Genomic DNA, 10,433 nt, shown 5'->3' with positions numbered 1-10,433 from the left:
GGTTACATAATTGTAATTGGGGTGTCGTGAACTTGGCGAAGTCATCGTCGAGTCCGCTTGATCAAGAACAGATACAATCACATTCCAGAAGGAATTGTTTTCTCCGAAAAGCGTCTTACGTTTTTAATGTATTTAAAAGGAATTGTATTGACGTCCTTTTAGTTTGAAAGTTTATGGTTAAATGTTCGTGACTTGGAAGTTCCGCACGAGTGGTTAATCGCGTGATAGAACATTTGATCGAGTGTATCTTCCGCTGTTTGATCAAGGCGTCAATATATCAAATAGTTTTGCTTACTTCGTCATTTCGTTTGTTTTTATAAAGATCCCGTTTCTTTGAACTGTTTGAAAATTTTTATTTTGATCTACTAAATTTACAATTAAGTGCTTTATTACTGTATTTTACATTTTGGTTTAGTTGAATTAAGTTTTGGTCGTTAATCTCTATTGAGTAATTTGCGAAACCCACCGAAGCGTCTCACAAAAAGCTTGCGGCAAATAGCTAAATTATCATCAGTATTATCAAAGTTTAATTAGAGCTCTGACCGTAACTACATTCAGTCCTGCTTTAAATACTACACTAATATTATCAACGATCTGACTATCACTGGAAATAAATCACGCGTTTTGTAATACACTACATCTTAAATCTCCAATCTGTTTAATTCAGATCACGTGCTATGTGAAATGAGTTTATCTTTGTCCACGTGGTGACCACTATCTTAGTTCTTAAACTAATAAATTATAGTGTTTGTTTTATACAGATTCATAGTGGTTATTTCATTCTGAACAACTTAAAATAATTGTAAAGTTGATTAACTTGTTTAGTTATAATTACGATTCGATTTTAGATCGCTTCTAATAAAACGACCTGACCGAACGGGAAGTGTCATAGCTATCGTTTTGCTTAACAACGGATATAAAAGAAGCCAATCTTGCAAAAATAAAAGTTGGAGGCAAAAATAACACCAACTCGTGATTTACAGGAAACTCTAGACATAGTTTCACACAAATAGATGTGACAAAAACAACATTAATACGTAGCGTTAAAGAATTTAATTTCCACGCGCAGCATGTTATAGTAAAATTTGAAATCTTATTTCAAGTTCAAACATATTTTACGGAGGGTTTCAAATAATGCATGTATATAAATATCAATACTATATTCTTTAGCTCTCTTTTCCATATTACGGTATTCCTTCATGCTTACTTAATTATTATTTTTAATTTCATAGTAGATTTTGGCCTCTGTGTGGCGCCCTATATACTAACTTTTCATATATCCAATAAAGGCACGTACACGAGCAATAAATAAAAAAAATTACGAAAGTAAAATCCACACCGTGCATGACTGAACCCTTTGCTTTCTCGAATGCGATTCTAACTCAACCATCGGAGTATTACCATTCAAATAAATGCTCTCGAGAACTGCTTTCATATATCATGTGAATTGCTCTTTGATTTATCTTAAGTGTTTTTTTTTTTTGAAAAAAAAAAAAAAAAAAAAAACAAAACCGATTTTACGTTTTGTCAGTCCTGAAGGCAAAGGGTTAAGCCGACCTAGGTGCGTTGTCGTTTCGACTTGACGGTTCCGTAGACCTTGCATATAGTAGTAAGCGGTAAAATTTTAGGAGATTTCTACTCAATTTTCTAAAGGCGATTCGAGTCAAATGCGTAATGAACATTAACGGCATAAAAACTGTCATTAAGAGAGGTCGACATTGAAAAAGGAATAAGCGAGTCGTCTTGACTTGCCCTGTTAAAGAGAACTGAACGATCCTTTCTTGTAGTAAGTCAGTGTCTATCAAAAACTATCGCTAAAAAGATCCGCTTTTTAAGCAATATTTTCATGCGGTACTAACAGCTTTTACGTAAAGTTTTCCGAGTTAAACCTTGTCAACAATTATCGTTTCCAGTGTACTGTAAAGGCGAAGAATGTTCATTTGCAATTAACGAGCCTGGCGTGCAGATACCATGAATGAACTCTTCTCTACAGAGACTAGTGTCGCTAGTACGGTCTCCAAACTCCCTTAGGAGTTGAAGTACCATTCCGTTCGTGTAATACCGTATCAGCATGCGATACTTCCAGTCCATTGTGATGATTAACAACATGGTTTGAAATAGTATCAATAGGCTCCTGTTTAAGCGTAATCATTCCGTGTCCATCACTTCTCGGCAACGTGTTATATCCACTGTTAAGATCTACGTTGCCGAGCGGTATGGGAATCCTCTGAGGGCTTCCCATATTTTGCCCCACCATGGGCATCCCTCCGGGCCTCGGCAAGGGAAAAGAAACCCCGGTGGTTGTGCCGTTCACTTGTGTAATAGGGCCTCCCGATGTTGTCTGAGGTATCGGCATGTTTCCCTTGCTCATCGACGTCTCGTGCATAAAAGGCTGTGGTCGGAAGGTATAACCGTTATTTACCAAACCGTTGGATAAAGTATTGTTGTTAAACATTGCTCCGTTCATGGAATTCGTCCCTGGTGCTGAATTGAGCTGCTGGCATGCCGTGGGGTACATACCGTGTGAGGGTTCCATACTCGGAGAAGAGTGAGCTCCAACTTGGTTAATCCCGCCACCTATGCCGTCCGACACAGTCGTAAGAGTTGTGTTCGTTGTAGCTTGCGGAGAGGTGCGGAATGGATACTGTGTTATGCCCTGAAATCTGGGCTCTGTGTAGTGAGGAAGCATAGGAACAGCGCTGGTGTTCTGTAGGTTGACTTGCGGTCGGGGTGCTTGAAGAGCGTTTGGTTGTAATGCGCTCAAAGTTGACAAGTTCACTTGGGCTTCGGGTGGTGGATGAGATGGGATATTTGGTCCTAAAAATCCCGGGAAACCATGGAAACTCCACGTTGATGGCGAACGGATCTGATTGTTTTCTGCAAGAAAATAAAACGAAACAGTTCAAGGTTATGAATGTTACAAAATTCCTGCGCACGAATTGTACAATTCAGTAGTGCCTTGACAATAACCTACACCAGCTAGCCCTCTAAGACAAGCTTGATCATTTTTCAAAAATTATTGATTGGGAAAGCAATAGCGAAAAACACAGATAAAACGCACTGCTTAACAGCTTTCGTTTGCAAATGGATACGCTAAACAATCTCATACACAAAAAAAATTGAACTCAAAAGTTTACATATCCCCCTAAAGTTAAATACTGAGCAAACCTGACTCACGATGTAGCTGTAAAAGCTGACTATCGAAGGTAAGTAAGGTATTAGGAAAAAGAGCTCGATAACCTTGAATCTTTGCTGGTTGAACGAGACAAATTTATGTTGTTTTGATTGAAACTTTTGATACGAGTGCCCTAAAGAAATTGTAGCGTTACTGTAATAATTTACTCCGGTAGCCAAGACCATTAACCGCACAATTAGAGAAAAAACATGGACAATCAGTTGACTGAGTCAGCTGCAATTAGGAAAAACTTAAAAAGCTTCACCGCATGTTATCAATGTTCAACACACATCTCGCACTTAACTTTTTGATGCTGCTTTTTTTTAGAGCAAAAGGAAATTGTTGCAAATCAAAGTCAAGGCTTGCCCTTCCTTCGACCTACTTCGGCACTTCCGATTATTAATAAAATGTAGCAATTGTTTCTTTTCTTGAATTTTTCACGATTTAAATTCTCTCTTACTTTTGTTATGCTTTTGGTTTAGTCAATGATAAGTTTTCGAGGCAAAGTTTTTACGCCTTTTGAAAAAGGACGCGTTTGAGGCCAGAAGAAAGAACATAACATTTTCCTGGCTATAAACACTACCATGAGCTCCCTCTCGACTACGGCAAGCAAAACTCTATCACAAACGATGAAAACACCAGCTTGTTCTAATTCTCACTTGAAGATACGAGATCATTCATACGTGAAGGGAAGCAAGCCTTTCTCTTGAAATTACACTTTGCAAGATGAATAACGCTTACTGGGTGAACCATCAATAAACCGGTCAAGTTGTTATCTAGCACATCCTATGGTAGTTGATTGACTTCGTCTAAATAAAACGCTTATTATTCTGTACCTTCCTTGATAGGAAATAAAAGAATTTCTGATTACAAAAAAGGTGTGTTTCTTTTAAAACAACAGGTACCTTTCCATGTCTAGACGCTGCAAATATGGCGTCAAAGTGTCCGTGGGAATTTTATCGACCACCGCTCCACGCAACCGCCATCTTTACTGAGCTCAAGGCAACTTTAAGACTATACAAACTACGTAACCTTTTTTCGCCATGTAGCGCGTTAAAACGCTAGCAAAAGCTGAGAACGCTTGCTTGACACTTGGCAAGTGAAAGGTGCGGGATAGGGACTTGGAAATTTGCGCTACGCAAACAAGTTAAAAGGAAACAGAGTTGTTCATCTGTTGATACGATTCCGGAAACCGTCGTTAAATTATTTAGTTCGAAGCATTTCCTCGGGTCTGCTGGTCCTTCCTTTTCACGCCGTAGCAATCTACACCGTTGCTACCAGATGTAGGAAACTATAAACCTTGGAACAATGACTATCTTCTTGAACTGAAAACAAGACTGCAAGGAAGGATGTAATTTTTGAGCGATTCTTTCCGTCGCGCCATGTCGTGATAAGGGTTAGTTCAATTTGCTAGGCCCACTGCAAAAACTATGAGCAGGTAAAGGCTATTTAAGCAAAAATTTCTATGCTTTCTGCACACTTTTGCTATGTTCGCTCCGAATTTTTGCTAAATATTCAAATGACCGACCCTTACTCCTACTCTCTTTTTTCTTTTTTCCCCGCAAATTTGCAAAAATTTGTTTAGGAGGAAATAAACGGCCGCCAACTTACCGGGTGCTAAAGCGCTGAATGCCGAGGAAGCATCTGCTGGTAATTTGACGGGTTGAAGTGGGCCCGGATGGAGTTCAGTAAAAGGTGGAAAGCTATTGTCTCTTATGGAACGTCGAAGACCTTCAAATCCGAGATGATCGAACGAGTGAAATTGATCGTAGGCGTTAGCTTGGTCTCTCTCGTCTGAACGTGTTCTGTGCCCTGTCAAAGAAAATGAATTTCCTGTTATGTGGTCAATTAATTCCGCCGGGTTCCCAGCCTAAAGAAAATGTTTCTTTCTTCAACAAATGAAACGGCACTTTGATTATGAGGAAATCTGTAGAAGCGTGCTTAATTCTAGTCCGGCCACAAAATTTAAAGTATAACTACTCTCCACTCCGCATTCACTAAGCGCGGGATCGGAAAAGCGATAGTTGTAATCAGGAAAAGAAACTTCGCTCCATAATTTAGGTTCAAAAATAGCAAAGTTTTGGCTTTGAAGTAGCAATAGGACGAATGAGATGACTACGAACGTTTGGCATGCAACATGAGCAACTTATACGTGAAACACGAATGCGCTGACAAAATTTCCCGTTTCTATTTTCCCTAAACTGAAAACTGCAAGTCGAAGTGAGCAAGAATATACACGACGATTTAAACAATTGGAATAGAGTGTTATTTTTAAAAAAAACAACATAGAATTATAGAATTCGCGACCAATCCTTATCAACGACACACCCCAAAATCGGTTAAAAGTCGTGTGGGAGAAAAAAGAATATTTTCTAAAAATCAAACTATGATGTCAACGTTGGTCGGAAAGAGAAATTAAAACAATTTTTGTTTTGGAAAACGTTAGAGGTTAGAAAATGGCCAATTTCCCATAAAGTGAAATTTCGAAATAACTGCGGAGGAATATTCTACACAGAAAGCGCAACGCGACTTGAGGTACATTCATCACGAAAAACCCTGATTACACAAAATTTCTGCTATTTTATATAAACATGAATAAAACACTAACTACAGGAACACCAACTCTGTATATATGTATACAATACGCAACACAAAGCAAAATGCTTAACTCCTCGTGTAAAACATTTTCCGAGATAAAATACAAGCGAAAACCAGCATGGTTTCTTTTTCCCGATATCCGCAATGTTTCGATCCAAGTGTTAACAGTGGGAAGTTAAAAGTGTTATCAGAATCCATACCCTTGGAATCTTTGTCAGAGGTATAATTCTATTAAAATTGCGGTGTGGAAAACGTCAAATCTACCTGAGAATCTCAATCGAGACAGTAAAACTAGGTATTTCAAGAAGAGCTATCGATTTTTTTTTCTATCTACGTTCACCTTCAGTTTTGCTACGTTGCAAAATTAAATTTTCCGCATTCTTATTCACAAAGGTAGAGGGAAAACTAAACTATTAAAGATAATAATTTATGTAACTCGGTATTCACCAGCTCTCATGAAGATTACTATACAAAAAATTGGTTTAGTCAGACTTTCTGTATTTTTTTCTGAAGTAATTACACCAGTTCCAAAATTTAAAGTGAAACTTATTCACATTAACATTGAATTGACACTTTTGCTTATGGTATTTTCTTAGTTTATATATCAGATATATTTCAGCTCAGTATTATCTTCTCAAGATTAATGATTATTTTTTCCTTAAAATAAAAAACCGAGAACATGGCTAATTATTTCATTTTCAACAACAAGATTTCCGCATCATTTCTACTCTGAAGTACAGTTACTGTAGTATTTTGCAATGCTAAACCCAACGAAATAACGTAACTAAAAACCTTTTGATGAAAATTAAAATATTTTTCTCACAGTCAATAGAAATTTGCATGATTTCTAAACGTAATAATAGTCCTTTCAATACCTAATGATTAAGTGGCAAGTATTTTTTCTTTACCAAGGTGAAAATGAAAGTCTTCTTATTAAAAAGAAACATGAATAGGAGTTGCTTGAAGTTCAAATCCCTCAGACGATTTAGTGGTTGTTTTTAACGGATGAATTTAATATGATTTCAGTTGAGGTTTTATTTCAAGATCAGCTAAACCAAAATAAGACCAAAGTGGGTAAGGAAGTATTATACTTTGGGAAATGGTTTACACACTATTTCTATCTAATATAAGTAATTTTCAAAAAATGATCTCCTGTTTTGTGGTTTGAGGGTGAAGTTATGGATGGTGAGGTAAAATGGAACTCCAAAAGAGTCAATAGAATGAAGTATATGTGTGGTTTTATCCATACAACCTAGTCTTATGTTTCACTTAAACCTTACAAGATAAAACCACATGAAAGTCAAGGTTTCTTACATACATTTTCATCATACTAGAACATATCCAAAGCAGAATTATGTGCAAAGAATGAAAAAAAAGAAAAAAACACACTTTAATTGATTTTAAAAGACTTTTTAAATTTGATAGAAACAAAAATGTCAAATTCTTTGAGTCAGGTTATTGAAAATTGTTCTCAGAAGAACTTATTGAATTTTCTGGACATCTGGCTTTTAATTGAAATTTTTTTTGTACACAAAGCTTCTATGTTAGTAATAAAAAATTTAACAACATAATACCCAACCGTGACAGAATTTGCCACCATCAACAATCAAATTGTCCATTCTTGTATACGTATATGCATAGCTATGTTCCAGTTTACTCGCTTTGTTTTTTTGGGCATCAAAACCATGAATTTTGATTTTTGGACATCTATATGATTCGGTAGTTTCAAGTAAGAAGTCCTTATTTTGACCTTGATACCATAAAATATGGATTTTGTTGATGCTTGGTGGGGTATTAGAAAAATTATGTAAAATGCCAGACTGCTTTGAAAGAAAAAACTTAATTGACTTATGAAAGGCTTATAGTCAAGCTGAGTTTTCATCGCTCAAGATAAAATTGTAACCCATTTTTTCTGTATGGTACCAATTATGGAAATTAACAGTGAGATCAACTAAAAAATTCTTTCTCTTTAGCTTGCTGAGCAAATAGAGTAATACTTTCCTTTGAACCACTCAGAAATCAGAAATAAAATCACATAAGAGAGAAATCAATTACTGCACTAATTCAATTTAAAAGGGAATCCCGAAAGGCAAATTGAACTTCCTTCACAGGGAAAGATCAGATAAAAACCAACACTAAAAACCAATTACTCAATCTTGCCACAACTGTATGCCCCCAAAATTGAAAATAAACTCCCCAAACTCTGTTTGCCAAAAGAGTTAGTGAGGGTGTACGAAAAATTGACCAAAGTGTTTGCTTTCAATTTCCGAGACTCCTTGTGTCAGAAGAGAGTGACATCCAATTTCAGGGCATTTCTTTTTATCTGATTTATTAGCGGGATTAAGAAGAAAGAGAAATGCTATTAGATTAACAAATGCATTCATAAAAGCCTTCCAATGGACAGGTGAAATGATGTGAGTCTCAATTGCCACCTGCCATACCACCTGCATCTGTTAGGTATGGAGTCTTAAAAACATACCATAATCAATTCAATTATGCCACCAACCAATAGCTTGCGCCCGTTTTCTGAATCATTAATTGCAAATTAAACATTAATCATTTTCCCGCGTATCGCCTAAATCACTTGTCCCCGCTACGCGTGGCACAGCTATAGAAAGAGACAACGGGTTGGTTCTATTTATCTAAACAGTGACTATGTTTATTTGCGGTTGAGTCGGCTAGTATTCATGAATATAAACAACATACTAGCACCCGTTTCAGAGAGAAGCCGCAAATTTTTTTTATCTGTCTTAAGGTTTCGACGGTATCGGCAAAGTCAGGCCATTGCGGCAAAAACAGTACGCCTAGGAAAGCTTCGGAATGAATTTGTTGTGGCCGCGAAGACCTCGAAATATTAAAAGCTAAAAAAGAATCACGAAATTTCCTCCTGGTTATAGATTATTATCTCATGATTGCGAATTAATTTTCAAAATCAAATCAACGTCGGAATCAGAGTTTAAAATTCTTTGAAAAGAGGAGAATCATTTTTTTCCAGGGTAAACTCGATATTTTTTTTTTATTCAACAAAACAATTTTAACGGGATAAAATCAGCTGAAGTAATTATTAGACGTTGTGATACAACTCTGATTTTAAGTTTCTAAACTTTCTTTGGCTTCTATGGGGTCAGGTGAACCACAAATACATTTGTCAAACAACCCAAAAAATGAGGAAGAGATTTTGTTAGAACTTACTGCGTGGTTCCCGCGGTCCGTCTACGGTCACCTTAATAGCTCTACAGTATGTGGCGACTTGAGGAGGGTCCGTTTTTACCGTTATGGTCAATGTGAAGGTTTTTCCTATGCACAGGTGAAGAAAAGGAAAAAATGTATAAATATCACGTAAACAGTCGGGACAAAAACACAGGTAATGCTGTAGCTAGCAGACAGACAGTTGAAATTGACAAGCTGTTTTGAAGCCTATATAATTCATGACATGTTTTCATGAGTGTATGTCTTTTCCAGATGACTGATTCCATACAAAATGCAGTAAGTGAGCGCCTCTCTACCTACTGCGTCAAAAGCGATGGCACGTACAGCACGTTTTGCTTACCTCTTCCGCTGCGACCTACGAATCGCAAATCGTTGAATCGCGCCACCTGATTTTTCATTACGGCCGTGGAATTGCGCAGTTCAGCTGCAAAATTCTCGTCATTGCCCGCAGCAATCGAGACGATCACTCCATCAGGAATATCGCCGAGCGCGACAACTTTGAAAGCGACCGGCAGAGTCTTATTACATCTCCAATGCGATGGCAACACGCTACAAACAAAGTTAGGAGAATCGGTTTTCACAAGCTCGCCTGGGTACTCGGCCAGGGCTTCAATGAGCGATCGTTCGCCTCTAATTTTCCGTGGTCCCGCACTTTCTGTCGCAGTGGTCATGGTTCTCCAATGTGTAAACCACAAGAGTGAGCCACGGGAATATGTGTGGCAAGTTTGGCACACTACCGGACGGTGAAACAAAATGAAATGCTTTCAGCCAACCACTCCCCTGCGATTTTGACATCTGTTGTTCGAGCTTGTTTTGCGTTTATGTGTGATGTGCAACATCTGAGCCAATAGCGACGGGCGGTTATCCTTGTCCCACGCCCACTGTTGGCATTCCGCCAATCATATATTTTTACCCCCGCATTCCGTTGAAGTCTCTTTCCATTTCTCGAGCGTTCCTGTGGTTTGATGCCTTCACGAGAATCATTGTTTAATGACATTGAAAAACTTAACCGCCGCAAATTTCGCCAATTAGCGGACTAGTTGAAACACGTGGGAAATACAAACGGGGAAATAGCGAGTTCTTTTATTGCATGGACTAACGGCAGTCGCCGTGACAGTCAGTCATGAACGGAAATGACTTTTTTACGTAGTAAAAGTAAACGTGAGTGAAATTATTCACTGAAACAGGAGCTTCCCTAAGGCAAATTCTGCTCCCACTTGACGGAAAAAATGCAATCTAAAAGATGATGACTAATATCGAAAAAAAATATTCTCAAGAATACTTCATAATAGTGCGTCATTCACAATAGGAAGTTAGCAATGTAAAATTTCCTTGTAACACGTACAGTGCGTATGTTCGGCTTTTAAAAGTGTTTTCTGCGTTTTTTTTATCATGTGATACCACTTGTTGATTTCAGCAGCCGTGAAATTTACATGCCTGAAAATTGCCG

At 37.6% G+C, this 10,433-nt stretch overlaps 1 protein-coding gene across 2 annotated transcripts; it reads right to left on the bottom strand.

The window, feature by feature from the left end:
- Positions 1 to 1,493: 1,493 nt before the first annotated feature.
- Positions 1,494 to 9,806, bottom strand: LOC140949720 (runt-related transcription factor 1-like). 2 transcript variants are annotated; one of them, XM_073398861.1, is made up of 4 exons: positions 9,324 to 9,804; positions 8,966 to 9,070; positions 4,787 to 4,987; positions 1,494 to 2,877 (listed from the first exon to the last, which is right to left on the bottom strand). In XM_073398861.1, the coding sequence occupies exons 1-4, from the start codon at positions 9,652 to 9,654 to the stop codon at positions 2,006 to 2,008; spliced, it is 1,509 nt and encodes a 502-aa protein (XP_073254962.1). In that variant the 5' UTR covers positions 9,655 to 9,804; the 3' UTR covers positions 1,494 to 2,005. The 2 variants fall into 2 exon arrangements, with proteins under 2 accessions (XP_073254962.1, XP_073254968.1); XM_073398867.1 differs by lacking the exon at positions 4,787 to 4,987 and having other exon boundaries at positions 9,324 to 9,806.
- Positions 9,807 to 10,433: the final 627 nt, after the last annotated feature.

This window comes from Porites lutea, chromosome 1, assembly GCF_958299795.1.
Source record: "Porites lutea chromosome 1, jaPorLute2.1, whole genome shotgun sequence".
NCBI lineage: Eukaryota > Metazoa > Cnidaria > Anthozoa > Scleractinia > Poritidae > Porites > Porites lutea.
The sequence above is the reverse complement of the archived record's forward strand: the minus strand, read 5'-3'. Positions and strand labels throughout refer to the sequence as shown.

Coding starts and splice junctions, on each gene's coding strand:
- LOC140949720 (XM_073398861.1), bottom strand. CDS start 9,654: ATGACCACTGCGACAGAAAGTGCGGGACCACGGAAAATTAGAGGCGAA. Junction 4,988..8,965: donor CGGACCGCGGGAACCACGCA/GTAAGTTCTAAC, acceptor TTTCTTTGACAG/GGCACAGAACACGTTCAGAC. Junction 2,878..4,786: donor ATTCAGCGCTTTAGCACCCG/GTAAGTTGGCGG, acceptor ATTTTCTTGCAG/AAAACAATCAGATCCGTTCG.